This window comes from Manis pentadactyla, chromosome 7, assembly GCF_030020395.1.
Source record: "Manis pentadactyla isolate mManPen7 chromosome 7, mManPen7.hap1, whole genome shotgun sequence".
Classification (NCBI taxonomy): Eukaryota; Metazoa; Chordata; class Mammalia; order Pholidota; family Manidae; genus Manis; species Manis pentadactyla.
Genome location: NC_080025.1, coordinates 22,201,033 through 22,220,513, shown reverse-complemented (window position 1 = coordinate 22,220,513; position 19,481 = coordinate 22,201,033). Strand labels below are relative to the sequence as shown.

General features: G+C 46.8%; 1 protein-coding gene across 2 annotated transcripts; it reads left to right on the top strand.

Moving 5' to 3' along the window:
- The first annotated feature begins 409 nt into the window (after positions 1 to 409).
- RNF122 (ring finger protein 122) lies at positions 410 to 19,122 on the top strand. Of its 2 annotated transcripts, none has more exons than XM_036894370.2 (6): positions 410 to 838; positions 5,628 to 5,784; positions 16,225 to 16,270; positions 16,578 to 16,619; positions 17,709 to 17,788; positions 18,032 to 19,122. In XM_036894370.2, the coding sequence occupies exons 1-6, from the start codon at positions 814 to 816 to the stop codon at positions 18,144 to 18,146; spliced, it is 465 nt and encodes a 154-aa protein (XP_036750265.2). In that variant the 5' UTR covers positions 410 to 813; the 3' UTR covers positions 18,147 to 19,122. The 2 variants fall into 2 exon arrangements, with proteins under 2 accessions (XP_036750265.2, XP_036750264.2); XM_036894369.2 differs by having other exon boundaries at positions 411 to 838; positions 17,706 to 17,788.
- Positions 19,123 to 19,481: the final 359 nt, after the last annotated feature.

Genomic DNA, 19,481 nt, shown 5'->3' with positions numbered 1-19,481 from the left:
GCACCGAGCAAAGGAACATGCTGGCGGCCACCCAGGACCAAGTTCTCGTCCTCCGAGCAGAAATGCAACCCCTCCCCAGAACTGGTTTCTCTAAGAGCTGTAGAAATGCCAAACGTCTGGAGGTGGATAACAATGTGGCACTAATTGTTCGGTTTCCTCCGGGTCCCCCGGGGAGGCTGGCCCCCGCCTGCCGCGGACAGCGCTCGCGCGGCGCGCTTCTCGGGATCGGAGTTTCCCGAGCCCTGGGAAGGTGACGCGGAGGCGCCCCCAGCGCACCGAGGCTCGCTCCTCGGAGGGGCGGGCCCGCAAATGACACCGGAGGCCAGGAGGAGGCTCCCATTGGCCGGAGGGCGGGCGACAGGCGGGGACGGGGCTTCCGGAGGAGAAAAAGGGAGGGGCGTGCGCAGCCCATGTCAGTTTCGGAGCCAGTGGCCGCACACCTTCGCCTCCCGGGGCTGAGCCGCGTCTCCAGCAAAGGGTTCTCCTGCTCCGCGGACCACGAGCCGCTGCGGCCTGGGCGCCCCCGCCCCTCCTGCGACATCCGCGTTCCCCTCCGACCCCGGGGCCCTTCCTGCATTTACTCCGCGGCGCTTTGGGCAGGGGGACTTTCTGTTTGTTTTCTCCTCTTTCCTCTTTGTTGCTCTAAAACCGAAGCCCCCCACTCCGCAGGGAGCTGCCTCGCGGAGAAAGGCGCCGCTGCGGACTGGTACCACCGGCCTTTCCTGAGGACCCCGCAAGCCGGTGCCCCCACCCCGCCTGCCTTACTCGCCTCCTGCGTTCGTTCGCCTGAGGAAGGGTGCCGAGAACTCATTGATGCACCCATTCCAGTGGTGTAACGGTGAGTCCCGGGCCGGGACGCCGAGGGGGCGCCAGGTTTCAGACCGGACGGAGGGCTCGTGCCCCTCCTTGAGCCAAGTTTCTCGTGAAATTGGACTGGCGAGAAGGCGTCCCGGCGCCCGACTCTGTTCTATACAGCGCGGAATTGGGGTGGCGGAAATCCAGGTTTCAGTCAAGGGCCAGGAAGGGTCTCCGAACGCGCGGCGGGCTGGGGGCGTGAGAGCCGACGGGTTCGCGGCCTTTGTGTAGCTGCCTCGCTCTTCTACCCCCTTCCCCTGCCTTTGTGCGCTCAAACTCCCGTCTTTGTTGTGGTTGTTAGATGAGAAGTAAATCCGCGCTTGGGTTAGAATCTCCTAGAGGGAGCTCAAGTTCCCGGCCGAAACTTTGCAGGCTATTTAAAATATGTATACAATGTAGCGTGCGGGACGCGGCGCGGCGCGGGGGCGGATTCCCCTGTGTCTTTGTTGGTCTGCTTTGGCTGCCGGGCGGCTTTGTGCCTGCGCAAGACACCGCATTAAAGAGCCTGGCTTTATTGACTTGATAGAGCCTTGCAGATAGCTCGGCTCCCGGCTACCCTTGGGTGTATGGCTAACCCGGTGGGAGCTGTGCTCTGTGGTCGCCAGGCCAGACTACCGCGCTAGCTCCCCGGGCTCCGGCGTTGGCAACACCTCGGGACCCAATCGCCCCTCCCACCCTTTTTCCTACCCCCGCTTCCTGGCCTGGGTGATGCCAGATTGATTCATCTTACCTGGGGCCTTTTAGCGGTTCAGGTGATAAAGTTTGGGCGTGGGTCTGACTCCTCACCCAAGCTACTGAAAGGGCATTTCTGAATGGGTCAGTCCAAAAACCTGGACTACTAATATCCTTCAGTGACCCTAGGGTCAACTGCGTCCTAACGCTTGGAGAGTTTCTAAAGAAGGGGGTTAAAAGCAGCTGGCTTTATCCCTGAGTATGGTGGGCTGGCAAGTTAGGGGGGAAAATCCATGCTTGAGAGCAGACTCCTACCAGATCTTCGATTAATTATTTCAAGACGCTTGTGTTTTAAGGCAGAGTTTGGGCAGCATGTGTATGAGCGCCCCCCCCCCCCCACCTCTTCCTCTTGCTGGTAGGATCTAATTTCCTGAAAATGAACCAAGCTGTGTGTGATAGGAGGGCATTTGCGGGAGAGGCGGGGAGCAGGAGGGTGAGGAAGGACGGTGCCTGCCTGCATCTGGGAAAGATACCCGTTGGCTGGGAAGGAGGAGCATTTCCCAGATCCGCTGGTCTTTCTTGGCGGGCCCTTCTCTTGACGTCATTCCAGCTCCCAGGCTGCTGCGCTGAGATGAGACATTCTGGTGTCAAGTCTTTCATAGGTCAGCTGAAACAACGCAATGGACCCTTCAGGAGAAGAACCCGGGCAGCTGTCAGTAACCCTGGCCGTTCTACTGGGTGGCCCTCTTTCATATGAGACTTATGAACCCAGAGGACTTGCTGCTGGTGTTCTTCGCTTCTTGAAGTGACTGAGAGATTCTTCTCGTGTAATTCCGATGAGGAGCCAATGCCTACCCCTATCGCTCTGAAAAATGTTTGGAGCCCCTCTTTCCTGGGGTTGGTATTTTGTTTAAGGGGAAAAACTACATTGTCAGCTTGTGCCAATTCAGGTATTTTTTTCCATTTCTTTTTAACTGTAACACAAGCAAATAGATGGTCTCTTCTTGGCTACGGAGCTCTTCTTAACCTACACCCCCTCATCACATAAAGTCCCAAGCTCACTGACTCAATCCTGGAGCCCCAGGGACAGCTTCTATCAGACCAGATAAGCTGGTCAAGATAAACTGATCAGAGGGCTGCTGAGGTGAATACGTACACGTACCCTCTGCAAGGTCCCAAAACAGGAATCCAGATTAAGTTCCTTGCGACCCTAAAGACACCTGGACCCAGCTCCTAAAAGCTGCGCGCGGAACCAAGGCAGAGAGGGGGTTCCGCCCTCCTATAGCACCAAATGCTGCTGAGGCAGGCATGTGGAGCCTAAAAATTTGCTTCCCGTTGGCATAGCAAAGTTTAGTAGCTAATTGTTTAACTTTTTTCAACTCAATTGAAGCCTTTCACGATAAGAACTACTACTTTTATTCTTTGTTGCCCCACAATGTCTAGGTCAGTGACCAGGCCCTCAACAATACTTGCTGGTTGACTGGCTATTCATTAGCTGAGGGCAGTTTCTGGGCAGTTTTCCCAAACATCAGTCTCCTTCTTTTGAAGTGGGAACTTTTGCCAGGGGTAGCAGGTTGTCTTGAGAAAATTGAATTACTTATGTGTTAACTGGTTAACTGAGGACAAGCCGAATGCCAGGTGAGGTGCGGGAGAATATGTAAAAGTCCAAGCCACCATCCTCAGGCCTGGGAGCATGCAGGCTTGTGAGGGCTCTCATCTCATCTGTGGATGCACCTGCACTATGGTGCCTCACTTTGATGATGAAAACCTTTGTCTCTCTTCTTCCCTAGACCATAAAATAGTCCAGTCATTCTTCTTTTACATGTCCCATGTCTATCATGGTACTTGTTATATAATCAAGAATCCAAAATGGATTCTTGGAACAACTGAGCAGCGTTAAGACAATTACTGAGCGTGCAGGAGCCAGACGTGAGAGCCAGGCTCTGAGCACACTGTAGACGTCAGGGAGGGGTAGGGTCACTGGAGTATCACAAAGGCTTGATGAAGTTAGGGAGCAGAGAGAGAGTTTCAGGCAGGGAAAGAGGCGTGACCATAGGTACAGAAGCCAGTAAGGACACGGTTGAGCAGGAAATAGACTGGCCCACATGAGTGATGCTGGTGGACCCTGGACAGGGCAGTGGAGAGGAGTCCTGTGCGTGCATGTTCAGGAGCACTAGAAGCCGGCATGAGTTTGGGAAATACGTGATAGAAACTGAGTGGGCGGATATGTCAGACATGTCTGCTAAGTTAGAGGAGGGCCTAGACCTCAGTTAGGTGTCTGGGATACAGACTTGGAATAGAATTGGGCCCCAAATTTGTTTGGAATAGAGACTTGACAATAGAATTGAGCACAAAATCTGAACGAGTTTTGGAGGGACACTTATTGTACAGTCACTAGATTGATGTAGTGGATGACGAGTGACGAGGTGTATGGATGTCAAAGATGACTTCCAGTCATTCAGGCCAGCCACTCTTCTGCTGAGTTGTGGCAGCACTGATAATCATCATGTGGAATTCTGAAATATATTCAAGGGTTCTGGCTTCTAACCAAGATGTCAGGAAAGCACTTAAAACTCATGTTGAAGGCTTGAGTACCCAAGTCTTTGGACCAGGACTTCTTAGCCGTTTGTGGACAGGTTATTTCCTAATTGAGTCTTGTCCCCATTGTTGGGGAAAGTAATGTTTCATCGTGGCATTTCAAAGGTTAAATCGGTGGCATGAGAATGTGCTTGGAATGTAGCAGGTACATAGATGGTAAATTCTAGTTTTTCATCTCACCACTTTCTGAAATTCAAGAAATATCAGCTTATCTTTAGGATCACTATGATTTTTTTGCCAGCAAGCAGGAAAAAACACTCAACTGGCTTTTGTTTATATCCTGGTCTGTTTTATTCCCCTTATGGTTTAACATTGTAGAAAATGTAGTGCCCATCAGAACCAAGACAGAGAGTGGCTCCAGGATTGGTTAACCCAGCAATTTAACTGACAGTCTTCCCTCTTTTCTCCTTTCCCTGTGCCCTCTGCCACTGTCTGCCATTGACTTTCTATTGAACTGCTCTCCTTCCAGCTATGACTTGGCTGCCGCTGTTCAGGTGTTTCAGGGAGATGTGACCCCCCCACCCCCCTGCAGAAAAAAAAAAGAAGAAAAATCTTTCTTTGTCTAGCAGACCTGTTGTTTATTTGCCAGAACCGGGTCACATACCTACCTCAACACCAAACCCTGGCCAGGGGAACTCCCATGATTGGTAGACCATCAGGATTTACCCTGAGTCATGTGAGAAGGGGAAGCGTCTGCTGGCTGGCCCGTGCTTCCCACACATGCAGCAATTGCCGATCATACAGCAGTTTGCTAATGACCTCGTTAAAGTGTGGGTTCGAGTTCATTTCATCTGGGGTGTTTCTGAATTTCTAATGCTGTCACTATGGGACTGCACATCAAGGCTTTGAGCAGAAAGGGGGAAGGTGGGCAGTAAAAGGAAGCTGCAAACTCCCACCTCCTTGCCCTCCTGCCACTTTCTGGAATGCTGGCTCAGCTTTAGAGGTGAACAATTTCTATCCTGGTGAAGCTTGTCTTCTGGAGCAGGTGGCTTAATAATGACAAAGGACCTTTCTGACTGCACTTTGCAATTTACAAAGCATATTTCTCACACCATCATTTTCAGTCCTCTCTGTATTCGGCTTGTTTTCATATGGCAAAGTGATGCCTAGAGAGGTAATTTCTTAAAGGTCACATAGCCAGGGAAAGGGGGAAATTGGGATCCAAATACACGTGGCTGTTCATTTCACTGTTGGCACTATATGGGCTTCATTGGAATTGAATTTTCCATTTTCTGCCCATTGCCTGAATGTTGGATCCCCTAGATGGGGGTGCTGTTTTAAGGGCTATGTGTAGTATCCCATTTCATATATTGGTTAAGTAATTTCCCCAAGAACACATAGCTGGTAAGTGTTAGAGCTAGGAAATAAACTTAAGCCCCTGAGTCAGGTTTTGGAGCCCCGAGCCTGCCCTTTCTCTCTCCATCCTTGATGACATAGACTACCACCAACCCCCATGGTGAATTGCCAACTCTAAAATTCTTTTTCCTTCCCCTTTCTTGCAGGGTGTTTCTGTGGCCTGGGACTGGTTAGCACCAACAAGTCCTGCTCGATGCCACCCATCAGTTTCCAGGACCTTCCTCTCAACATCTACATGGTCATCTTTGGTACAGGCATCTTTGTCTTCATGCTCAGCCTCATCTTCTGCTGCTATTTCATCAGGTGGGCAGCTCACTGGCCGACCTGTGGTGGGGGGAGTGGGGAAGGAGGCGGCCAACCCACCAAGGCTCCCATAGCAGAGTCACCAGCCTCATACCAGGGCCACTGCTTTGAGAACAGAACTCAGCCTGCCCTCCGCTGGGCCGCTGAGGCCTGGGGTTTCTATTTACATCAGCCTATCAAGTTGTCCCAGAGCATATAAGGTCACCACAAGTTGGGCTGCATCCTGCCTCTTGGCCAGTTATTTTTATTCTAAGATTGTGTAGAATTACTGCCTGACCGAGCTACATCATTGGTGGCCCCCCAACTGTCTCTCTGCCCCCGACTCACAACCTCTGGGTGACCAGAGATGGGTGGGCACCAGTTAAACCACTGACGTGTTCCTCTGCTCTCCTGGGGAATCCTGTTCACCCTCCAGATGCTAATATTAGCCGGCTGGTATCTGGAGCGCTCTTGTTTATTCTGCCTTGTAAGCTCTTATTTTTGAGAGTCAAAAAAACCTAAAAATGTCATCTAATTCTTGCTGCATAGAGATCCAAAGAAGGACTTGAGCTTGGCAGGGCTAGCCAAGCTCCAGGACCTGTTACTTTACCTCCTGTTGAAAGACACAGGGACCAATGCCTGTCTTGTATGAAAAACTGGGGACATGACTGGTATTTAGAGTGGAAATTAAAGCAGTGTTTCTGACTAGGACTTGCTGTTGGTGTTACCAGTTCCCTTCGCTCAGGACTGCCCTGCACACTGGGGAAGGTTGAGCGTCCCTGGCTTGGTCCTTGGGGCCACGGTGATAACCAGTCCCCCTCCCCACCACCACACACATCACCAAATGGCTGAGCTGGGGTCCAGGCTATGGTCTGATCAAAGCATTTAAGATTAAATTCAGATGAAGGAGGAAGGGGTTCTGGCTCCCACCTGAGGTGTCCCATTGATTTGAGGGTCCACCTGGAAGGAGGCTAGAGGGAAGGCAGACACTTGTCCCTACTCCTGTGGCTGGAAGAGGAAGCTCCTCAGCCCCTGCTTCCCAGCACTGCAGTGGGCTGCCTTGAGCCTCTTCTTTCTCAACTTCAAAAAGTCCCTAGGACTGGAATTTGCAGACAGGGTAGTGGTTTATTTTCTCTTCTGTACAAATGAGTCTAAAATTTGCTTCTAATTATTTAGTAGGGGTGAGGGTAGATTTCTGGTTTCTCTCCACCCCTCCCTTTTCCCCAAGCCTAAGTTTCTTCCTGACCACAAGCCACCCCCATCTCCCCATATGAAGCGATTTATGCAATTCCCCAGAGACCAAAGATGGCCCCATACCAAATACCAAAGATTTATGTATGATTCTGGGAGGACTCTATAAAACCAACTCGAATACTTGGTACACACACACACACACAGACACACACAGACACACACGTGCGCGTGCATGCACGCCAAACTACAAAGGTAGTCAAGGAGGAAAAAATCTAGAAAATCACTCTGGGCCAGTAAGTGGGTAACCAGCGTTCATGCCCTGATTCTGCCACTAATAGGTGAGACTATAGGTTTTAACTGTTCTTTACCTGGCACACACCTTCTGTGTGCCAGGCATGAGGGTCAGCATTCTTAAGCTCCCTTAGTCCTCAGAACATGCAGTTTAGGTATTAGCCCCCCTTATAAATGAGGAAATCCATGCTGAGCAGCAAAGGATTTGCCCACAGTCCTGTTTTAGGGAAGATACGGAGGTGGGCTAGCCTGGTGACAGTCAGTGGTCTCCCAGCTGCCGTCGGTTCGCCTTCTCTGATTCTTGATCCGAGACTGGGAAGTGGAGGAGCAGCTCGCTGGCCAGCCCCTCACAGCTAGAGTGAGATAGGGGCCCTGTGGAAGGACAGGCTGAGGAGCTGGGTAAGGCCGGTTTATTTTTGTTTGTCTGGAGTAAGGGAACAGGAGAGTAACCACGTGACACCAGCAGCTTTCCCCACTGTGGGGCTGCTGGGCGCCACCTGTCCCTTCTGCAGTAATCTGCCGCTCACCCCCACCCTCTGTTCTGCAGCCTGCCCGAGCCAATGACCCCGGAGCCTCATGGTTCCAGAGGCCCACTGGTGTGTGGCAGCCTGTGGGTGTCTATATATAGAAAGACACACAAGCCCAGAAACCACTTCCTTTCACTGCCTCTTGGTTTCCTCCCCAGCCAGAATAGGACCATGACCCCCTCCCAGCCAGTGAGCTCATGGGCCAAGGCCAGCTTCGCCTCCCCAGCTCCCCCTGCTCACTCCCCTCTCCCCCAAGGAGCTGACCTCTGCCCTACACAGGATGGAGGGGCCAGGCAAGTATGAACAGGCAGGAAAGAAACAATGACTTTCAGGACCCAGCTGCATTGTTTGCTCCAGAAGGGAAAAAGAAGTCAGGGGTCGCTATTAGCAGTGGCTAGAAATGGTCTCATTGAAATCAGGTTATTTTTAGTAGCTTTGCTCACCCAGCAGCTGAGAAGGCCACCTGTCCAAAGTTGTAGGCACTAAATCCCCCACTGCGGTGGCCCTTGGTCTGAGCTTTCTGCTTTTGTTTCCCTTGCAACCTTTTGGCCCCATATTTTCAGGAGCTCTACTTCCCTGATCTGGAAATATACATTCAGCTAAGGGTGCAGCTCTGAAACCTGTCACTGTTATCATAGTCCAGGGCTCTGCAGGTCAGCCTTCTGGAAGATCCTTGACTCAGACCATTAAATGGAGCCCAGCAGACAAAAGGGACAAGAGTGGGGAAGGGCGTACCGTGGACATCCATGATACAGCAAGTAGGAAGTACACACATGCTACATAGTTATAGCCGTGTTGCAGGTGAGGTGGTGCCAGCTCAGAAGATGTGTGGCATCCCCTCATTCTGGATTAAACAGCAGGCTGCCCACTTCCTCATTCACTGCACATACCTGGTACTGCAACAGGGTCTCCCTGGGAAGGCAGCTGTGAGCACCCTGACAGTGAGAACACTTTCTTCCTTCCCCAGTTTAATTCCACATTGTCCTGGTTGCATGGTTCATTTAAGCTCTGGATGCTTCCTTCCCTGCCCATCTCATGTCGAAGTGAGGACAGAGATGCATGTGTATACATGAAAGCCTTTTTTAAAAAAAATTGAAATGTAGTTGATTTTCCAATGTTACAAGTGATTCCACAATTATATGCATTACAAAATTCTCATGAGTAAGTATAATCTGTCACCATTCATAGTTATTACAATATAACTGACTATATTTCCTATGCTATACTTTATATCCACATGACTTATTTATTGTATAAATGAAGCATGTACCTCTTTGTCCCCTTCACCCATTTTGCCCATGCCCCCATTCCCTCTAGTTTGGCAACCACCAGTTTATTCTCTGTATTTATGAGTCTGTTTCCTTGTCCATTTGTTTTGTCTTTTTTGATTCCTATTTCACTTAACATAATACTCTCTAGGTCCAACCATGTTGTGAAAGGCAATATCTTATTCTTTTTATGGGTGAGTAATATTCCATAGTAGATATGTACCACATCTTCTTTATTCATTCATTCATCAATGGACAATTTAGGTTGCTGCCTTATCTGGGCTGTTGTAAATAATGCTACAATAAACATAGGGGTGCATGTATCTTTTCAGATTAGTGTTTTTGTTTCTTGGGTATATACCCAGAAGTAGAATTACAGGGTTGTATATTATTTTCATTTTTAGTTTTTTGAGGAACTTACATACTGCTTTCCAGAATGGTCATTTTTGCATGTAGCTGTCCAGTTTTCCTAACACAATGTATTAAAGAGACTTTTTCTCCCATTGTATATTCTCACTTCCTTTATCATAATTGTCCATATAAGCATGGGTTTATTTCTGGGCTCTCTATTCTGTTGCATTGATCTGTGTGATTTCTTTTTGAGCCAGTACCATATTGTTTTGATTATTTTATCTTGTAGTACAATTTGAAATCAGGGAACATAATACCTCCACCTTTGTTCTTCTTTCTCAAGATTGTTTTGGCTATTTTGGGTCTTTTGTGGTTCCATACAAATGTTAAAATTATTCTAGTTCTGTGAAAAATGCCTGTGGTATTTTGATAGGGATTATATTCAATCTGTAATTGCTTTGGGTAGGTGGCCATTTTAACAACATTAATCCTTCCAATGGCTTAGTATTTTTTTCCATTTATTTGTGTCATCTTTGATTTCTTTTATCAGTGTTTTACAGTTTTCAGAGTACAGGTCTTTCATCTCCTTGGTTAAATTTATTCCTAGGTATTTTATTCTTTTTGATGCAATTATAAATGGGATTGTTAATTTCTCTCTCTGCTAGTTTGTTATTAGTATATAGAAACACAACAGATTTCTGTATATTGATGTTGCATCCTGCAGCTTTACTGAATTCATTTATTCAAATAGTTTTTAAATAAGACTTAAGGGTTTTTGATCTATAATATGTCATCTGCAAATAGTGACAATTTTAATTCTTTCTTACCAAGTTGTATACGTTTTATTTCTTTTTCTTGTCTGATTACTATGGCTAGACCTCCTAGTACTGTGGTACTGTGTTGAATAAAAGTGGTGAAAGTGGGCATCCTTTCCTTGTTCCTGATTTTAGAGGAAAAGCTTTGTGCTTCTAACCACTGACTATGGTGTTAGCTGCACACTTGTCATATATTATGTTATGTTCCCTCTGTACCCATTTTATTTTAAGTTTCACCATGAATGGATATTGAATTTTGTCAAATATTTTTTCTATACCTTTTGATGATCATATGGTTTTTATCTTTTTGTTAATATGGTGTATCACATTGATTGATTGGTGGATATTAAACTATCCTTGTTGCAGTTCTGGAATAAATTTGGTCCTGGTGAATCATTCCTTAATGTATTTTTTAATTTGATTTGTTAATATTTTGTTGAGGATTTTTTCATCTATATTCATCAAGGGTGCTCATCTATAATTTTCTTCATAGTGTCTGGTTTTGGTATTGGGGTGATGGATTTGGCCAGCCAGCCCCATAGAATGAATTTGGAAGCATTCCTTCCTTTTCTATATTTTAGAATAGTTTGGGAAGGATAGGTATTAACTTTTCTTTAAATGTTTGGTAGAATCCACCTGTGAAGCTATAAAGTCCTGGACTTTTGTTTGTTGTGAGTTTTTTGATTACCAATTTGACTTTGTTACTGATTGGTCTGTTCAGATTTTCCATTTCTTTCTGGTTCAGTCTTGAAGATTCTAGAAATTTACCCATTTCTTCTAGATTGTCCAAATTGTTGGCATATAATTTTTCATACTAATCTCTTATAATCCTTTGTATTTATGTGGTATTAGTTGTTATTTCTCCTTTCTCATTTCTGATTTTGAGTCCTTTTTCTCAATGAGTCTAGCTAAAATAAATAGTTATCAATTTTGTTTAATATAAAGATTAATAAAATTTACAATACAAAATTAATAAAAAATCTTTTAATTTCTTTGATCTTTTCTGATGTTTTATTTAGTCTCTATTTCATTTATTTCCACTCTGATCTTTATTATTTCCTTTGGCTTTGTTTTTCCCTTTTCCAGTTACTTTAGATGTAAAGTTAGACTAAGAGTTTTCTTGCTTCTTGAAGTAGGCCTGTGAGCCAAAGATTTTGAACCATTGTGTTTCTGTTATTCAGTGTCCTGGGTATTTTTTTTATTTCCTCATTGATTTCTTCACTAACCCATTTATTGTTTAGTAGCATGCTATTTAGTCTCCACATGTTTGTGTTTTTCTTATAATTGATTTCCAGTTTCATACCATTGTGGCTGGAAAAGATGCTTGATGTGGTTTCAGTCTTCTTAAATTTATTGAGACTTGTTTTGTGACCTAACATGTGATCTGTCGTTGAGAATATTCCATGTGCACTTGAAAAGAATGTGTATTCTGCTGTTTGGGGATGGAATGTTCTATATATATATATTTAAATCCATATGGTCTAATGTTTCATTCAAAGCCACTCTTTCTTATTGATTTTCTTGTCTAGATGATCTATCCATTGATATAAGTGGGGTGTTAAAGTCTCCTGCTATGATTGTATTAATGTCAAAGTCTCCCTTTATGTCTGTTAATATTTGCTTTAAATATTTAGGTGCTCCCTAGTTGTGTGCATAGATATTTACAATTATTATATCCTCTGGTTGGATTGATCCCTTTATCACTATGTTATGCCCTACTTTGTCTCTTGTTATAGTCTTTGTTTAAAAGTCTATTTTGTCTGATATAAATATTGCTACCCCAACTTTTTTTTTTTGCTTCAATTTGCCTGAAATCTCTTTTTCCATCCCTTCTCATTCACTCTGTATATCTTCAGATCTGAAGTGAGTCTTGTAAGCACCATATAGATTGGTCTTTATTTATTTTTTTCAGTCACCCACAGTCTTTTGATCAGAGCTTTTAAACCATTTTTCATTTGGAGTAATTATTGATAACTATGTACTTATTGCCATTTTTTTCACTGTTTTCTGATTGTTTTTGTAGTTCTTGTCTTTTCCTTTCTTCTCTTTCTTCCTTATGATCGATGACTAACAATTTCTTTAGTGTTAGGTTTGAATTCCTCTACTTTTTGTGTATCTATTCTAGGCTTTTGGTTTTTGGTTACCATGAAGTTTATATATAACATCCTAAGTATATAGCAGTCTACATTAAGTTGATGATCTCTTATATTCAAGCACATCCTAAAAGTACTGCCTTTTTATACTTTCCTCCATGTTTATGTGTATGATGATGTCACAGTTTACATCTTTTATTTTGTGAATCCCTTTACCTAAGGTATAATTGATGTTACTACTTTTGTCTTTTAACCTCAAACTAGCGTTTAAGTGGTTGATCTACTTTTACTATATGTTTGCTTTGTCAGTGAAATTTTTTCATTGTTTTCTTAATTCTAGTTATGGCCTTTCTTTCATGTTTAAAGAAGCCTCTTTAACATTTCTTGTGAGGCCTGATAGTGGTAATGAACTCCTTTCACTTTTGTCTGGGAAACTCTATCTCTCCTTCAATTCTGAATGATAACCTTGTTGCTGGGTAAAGTGTTCTGGGTTGTATGTAGTTTTTATTTCTTTGCAGCTCTTTGAATGTATCGTGCTACTCCCTTCTGAACTGTGAAGTTTCTGCTAAAAAATGAGCTTATAACCTTATGGGATTTCCTTATAGCTTCATGGTGTTTCCTAAAACTTTTCTTTTGTACCTTTTAAGATTCTCCTTATCTTTAATCTAAGTCATGTTAATTATTACGTCTCGCTTTAGACCTCTTTGGGTTCATCTTGTTTTGGGTTCTCTGTGCTTCCTGGACATGGATGTCAGTTCCTTTCCCACATTAGAGAAGTTTTTCAGCTCTTAGTTCTTCAAATAAGATTTCTGTGCCTTTTTCTCTTTCTGGGACCCTGATAATTCAAATGTTAGTATGCTTGATGTTGTCCCAGAGGCCCCTTAACCTAGTCTTATTTTTTTTTTACTGTTCAGCTTTGGTGCTTTTCATTACCTTGTCTTCCAGATTGCTGATCTGTCTTCTGCATCCTCTAATCTGCTATTGATTCCCTCTAATGTATTTTTCATTTCAGTTATTGTGTCCTTCAACTCTTACTGGTTCTTTTTTATATGCTTTGTCTTTATTGAAGTTGTTATTGTGTTTATCAATTCTTCTCCCAAGTCTAGTGATGAACTTTATAATCATTGCTTTGAACTATTTATAGGCAAATAGCTTAACTCCATTTCATTTAGTTCTTTTTCTGCAGCTTGATCATGTTCTTTTGTTTGGAGGGTATTCCTTTCTCCCCTCATTTTGACTTTCTATTCTTTCAGTGAATTAGGCAAAACAGCTGCCTCTCCAGTTCTGAAGGGGTGGCCTTTTGTCAGATCATGCACTGTGTAGACTACATGTGGCTGGTGGCTTTGGCTGGGTGGCTGGAGCTGTAGTGGGCACAGGCTGGGGTCCCTGGATGTCCTGCCCTGGGGCTGCCCTTGTAGGATGGCCAGGGCTGAAGTGGATATAGGCCAGGGGATCCCAAAGTGCTCTGTGCAGGGTTGCCTCAGTGGAACAGCTGGAGCCGAAACAGGTGTGAACGAGGGGTTTCCAGGGTGCTTTGTGTCTGGGTCATCTTGGTGGGATGATTCGAGCTGAAGCAGATGCTGGTCAGGGTCCCTGGAGTGCTCTGTGCCTGGGCCACCTTGATGAACTGACTGGAGCTGTGGTGGGTCCAGGCTGGGGGTGTCTTGGTGTGTGCCATGCTGGTGCCACCATGGTGGGACTGCTTCAGCTGGTGTGGACTAGGGGCAAGGGCTTGCTGATGCAGCAGGCTAGCTAGAGCGCCCAGACACTGTCCCATACCTCCCGCCCCCGTGAGTGTTCTGACAGTTCCCTGACTACTTGGTGGAGGGCTCTAATGTCGGTAACTGGGTTTCCTTTACTTGTATTCTAGTTGCCCTTTAAACCGTGGATTTTTTTCCTATGCCTCAGGGTGGGCAAATCTGTTGGAGTGGGCTTCCCGTCATGCTATGTCTCTGTCTCTGCTGCTGTTCTCTGTGTGGTCCCTGTATCCTTGCTATATGGAAGCTGTTCATCAACCCTTAGTTCTTCAAGAGGAATTGTTGTATGTGTAGGTGTAGATTCGGTGTGTCCATGAGAGGAGGTGAGTTCAGGGTACTGCTACACCAACATCTTGGGTTCCTCTTAGAAATGAAAGCCTTTGTTGAACCACAGAATTCTCGGCCACATTAAGGATGGGACAGTGGTAGCCCTGGTTAGGCCTTAGGCCCAACCCTCCAATAAGCAGAAATGAGGAAAAGGGAAGGGAGGGGGGCAGAGGAGGTGCTGTCCCAGGGCTCAACCGCGGGCCAGGAGTGCCCACGCCTGGCGTTCCTAAGGCTCCAGGCAGGTCCCTGACTTCTGCTAGGAGGGAAGGAGCTGGCTGGCAGCCTGTCCTACCATGGGGTTGTGTGGTTTTGCCCCACCTCCTGCATCTTCCGCCTCTGTGGTAGTGGGTCCAGCTTTGCAAGGCCCGTGATGCATTACCTCACTCCCCTTGACTTAGGCTCATGATTTTGAAATTGTCTTCTTCTAACTCAGGTCAGCAATCCTTTTCTGCAAAAGGAAAAATATTTTAGGCTTTGTGGGTCATGAAATCTGTCTTAACTACACAACTCTACTATACAAAAGAAGCCATAGACAATAGGTAAACTGTGATTGTGGCTGGCTTCAGTAAAATGTAACTGGCACTGAAACTTAAGTTTCATATAATTCTTGCATGACATGAAGCATTCTTTTGATTTCTACTTTGAGCCATCTAAAAATAAAAACCAGTGGCCTCTAAAACAAGTGGCCAGGTAGCTTTGGCCTGCAGGCCATAGTTTGCTGCCCCTGTTGTGACTTGATGAACTGCTGATGTTTCCTTCTGATAACCCAGATTTGTGGTAGAAATGATCAATGAGAGAGAAAGGCCCTGCACGCTGCAAAAGTTTCCTTTCACTGAAAAATAGAAAAAAAAAATTAATGCATAATCATGGTCCAGCCATTTGCATAGTAAGCCATTCAGAGAATTGTAGGCTTGTTGATAAAAAGGTGCTTCTTCCCATATTCTCAGGTTTAGCCCATCATAGTCCTATTTGGTGAAACAGCCCACATTATGTGTGATAGAGCTCAGGCTCTCTAGTCACATAGACTCTGACTCAGATCTGGACTCTGCTGCCAACTAGCTCTGAAGTTCGGACAAGTTACTTATTTGGACTTCATTTTCCTCATCTGTAAGGAGGAAAGTCTCTCCCTCTGAAAGCTGTTGGGAGTCATCCAGAACATACAGAATGTGTTCCTGCAGGGATCAGTGTCTTGCAAGTCCTGGGTAACTGCTGTGCTGTTGCCATTAGTCACAAGCTGCTGTGTTTTGGCCATTGAGAGTCAGGCTGCATGCAGGCCACCAGCTTGAAGCAAAAAGGAGGAAATGAAGAAGGGCTCACCCGTGTTTGCCCGGCACTGTGAGTGGGAGTGTGCTTTGGGTCCAGAGTACTCGTGTTCTCTGGGTAGAAAATTCCCCAGGGTTGACAGAGACTTATTTATCCTGCTACCCTGACTCAATGGAGATAGCCCTTTTAAGAATATCTAACTAATTCTTAGATGCAGTAAGCAGATTTTCGGTCTATATATTTTGGGAGCCTGAAGGAACTGACCTGCTGGGAAATGGCGGGGAGAATGAGTGAACTATTCAGGGTACTATGCCAGAGAATTCCCTCATCTGTGGGACCTGACAGTAAGTTTTGGGGTGGCTGAGGCTGAGTAAGAATCTGAGTCCTTAATCCATTCTGGATGATCTGCATGGGTCTAAAACCATACCCCATGGCAGCTATGGGATGAGACCCCTGTGGGGAGCACCCCATCCCCAGAGGAATGCCCCTTGCAGCTAGCCGGCCTCTCCTGCTTTGAATGCCTCTGTTTACACAAAGCATAGTAACCTCTTCTCTCCTTTCCCTTTCTCCCCCAGCAAACTGCGGAACCAGGCGCAGAGTGAGCGATACGGCTATAAGGAGGTAAAGGGCCACATCTTCCCTGGAGACCTCCATGCTTCTTAACTGTAAAGGGGGAGGTGAGCAAGCCAGCTTAAGAAGTCCCTGGCCTGGAGCTGCCCTTGGCCTCCCCTCTGGCTCTCCGATGCAAACTCCTTGCACTGCCGTCCTCAAGCCTGGCTGGGCACAGGCAGAGCCCAGAGCTCTCCCTGTTGACGGGAGGGAGAGGGAGGCACTCCCTCGTGGGACTGGGGTCTCCCTTCACTGGTCGATGCCCCTTGGCCTCTGTGGCTGTTTCCTTCTGACACCTTGCCTCTTCTTTTCTGGCCAGGTGGTGCTTAAGGGTGATGCCAGGAAGTTACAGTTATATGGGGTGAGTGTCCTGGGGCAGCATGTGGGAGGCCCCAGCAGGTAAGGCAAACAGCACCTTCTCCAGCTCCCAGCCTGGACCCTTTCAGCAACCCTTTTAGTCCCTGCCTTCATATCTTCACATCAGAGTGACTAAGTTCAGTAGGTTATCAATAAATGGAATTCTTAATGTCTGGAAGCAGTACAGGCAGAAAACACAAAGGGATCCCACAGGGGAAGTGGTGACATGTGGCCCTGGGAAGCCTGTTGTACTTAATCTGCAGGGAGAGGGTGGTCGCTCCAGTCCATGCCACGGGCAGATTGCAGCTACCTTTCCCGCGTTCAGACCCCATGTCTGACGTAGGCTGTTTCCTCCTCCTTTCCTACCATTGCCGCTGAGGTTGCCTAACTCATCTCCCAGGGCTTCCTTCCATGACCAGGGACCTCCTTCCTGCAGGGTGCTTGTCGTCTGTGAGCAGGGAGTATCTCAGATGTCACCAGGCACGAAACAGGAAACATGCCTTATTTTGTCCCTCTTTTTAATGTCCGCTATTCCATCTCAGCAAGTCAGGTGCTCTCCAAGCCCTCCTGGACAGGAGTAATTCAGCTGAGATCCAAGAGGCTAGTAAGAGGGACGTGAAGCTGGATTTAACTGAATGTAAACCATATACATACCCCCACCCTTGCCTCTAATTATGGATACATGCGTCCTTGCCAAATCCACCATATAGACTGGATTAGAAACCATTCTTCTAGCATAGCACTGCCCAATGGAAGTTCTGTGATGACAGAAATATTCTCTATGTTCACTGTCCAGTTGGAGGGCCTCGAGCCACATGGCAGCCGTTGAGCTCTTGAAAGGTAGCAAGTGCAGCTTAGGACTTAAATTTTTAATTTCATCCTATTTTAGTCAATTGAAATATCAACAGTCATGTGTGGTTAATGGCTCCCATGCCATCAGTACTATTTTATAAAACAGGACTACATCTCTGTGGCTGGTACGGAGAGCGTTCTAGGGCTCGGTCTCCTGGGGTGGGGGTGAGCACGGGGTGCCGATGAGTCGGGAGGGTCTGCCCGGCTCTGCTCTCACACAGCCCCCTTCCTTCCGCAGCAGACCTGTGCAGTCTGTCTGGAGGACTTCAAGGGGAAGGACGAGCTAGGGCTGCTGCCGTGCCAACACGCCTTTCACCGCAAGTGAGCATCCACTGGGGGGATGTGGGCGCAGGGTGCCTTTTGAAAGAAAGAAGAGGGGAGTTATCTTCTAGAACCTCTAGGCCCTGCCCTTTGCCAGCGATGCCCTACATCCTGCCTGGAAAGGTCAGAGTAAGCATAGAGATGTTCTTGGTCAAAGAAGCTGTTGGGCTTTGTGAATGAGAGACCCCTGGAGCAGGTTGGGGGATCTTCTTGGAAAAAAAACAGGTCATCCTTTGCCCACAGGTGTCTTGTGAAGTGGCTGGAAGTGCGCTGTGTGTGCCCGATGTGTAACAAGCCCATCGCCGGACCCTCAGAGGCCACCCAGAGCATTGGGATCCTGTTGGATGAGCTGGTGTGAGGGCTGCCTCCTCACCACGGCCTGAAGACCTCCTGTTGTGAGTGCCTGGTTCCTCTGCACAGCCACAGGGAACAAGACCTTGGGGTGGTGACGGTCATGCCTCACCTGAAGGCCGAGGCGGTGCAGGGCTGGTCGCTCACCGTCAGGTGCCACCAGACTTGCCCCTCCTTTCTGCTTCCTGAAGCCTCCTTCCCTGCTCCTCAGAACTGATGGGGTGGCAGGACCCCCCCCGAGGCCATTGTGTCCTCGTACCAGACCGTCTGCCTGCCTTGTCCCTGCTCTGGGGAAAGCAATCCACCCCACTCTGGCCGAGAACTTAAAGCGCACCCTGAGCCTGCCCCCGAGGAGGACCTGCCACCCTGACCTAGAAGGGATGAGATGGGCTTCGCCCCTGGTGACCTCCCCCAGCCCACCAACCCCTTCCAGAGGAAGGGCAGGTGGGAGGGAACAGGCAGGAGCCCAGTGCCCCCAGTGGAAGCAGGAGGCTCTGCAGGCAATCCGGAAGAGCAGGGCCACGCAAAAGAAAGTCGATGTTTACATGGACCTATGAAAACCCAGGCTGGCTGCCGCCACGGACTGCAGGGTGACAGGGGCAGATCCCTCCCCCTGCGAGGACTTGAGGTGCTATCCGTTCCTGTCTTGTTCTTCCTCAGCTAATCTCAGAGCCTCCTATTCCATCGTGGGGTTGGGGTACCCCCTAAGGAAAGGCTGGGTCTACACACAGATAAACTCCCAGGGGCTTTTTCTAAAGGAGCAAAAGGGGCCTGGGGATGGGGTGTCTTGACGGTTAAGGCAGCAACAGATACCCTCTTCCCCTTTGTAAATAGTATTTTTGTACTTCCCACCCCCTCAGGCTTTATACCTGGAATCCCCTGAATGGAGAAGATGGGGTTTTCCATTCCTCCCCCTAGTAGGTGAGGGTGGGAGAAAGGTATGTATTTAAGGAAAATTAAATTTAATAACAAGTTTCTCTAAACTTCTGCCTATTGTTGTGGCCTGTGCTATTGGCCTTTTTTTTTTTTTGCCAAGAGGGAACACAGTTCTCTCACCGCCTCTTCTCACATCCCCAAACTCAAGTCACATGTGCACAAACTTCCTAATCCTTAAAAAGAAAAATTGATATCACATTCTTTCCTGTATAGCATAGGTTAGGACTAACCTCTAAGTACTTTAAGACCTGATTAAGCCAGGCTCATTCATCTGATTTCTAGAATATTTTTAAGTTGATGGATGCCCATGCAGCATGTCATCAAATGCTGAAATTAATAAGACTTGAAATTAGTAGAATTCTACCTGTGACTCAAGCAGCTGTGTTCTTAATACAGTTAAAGGTCC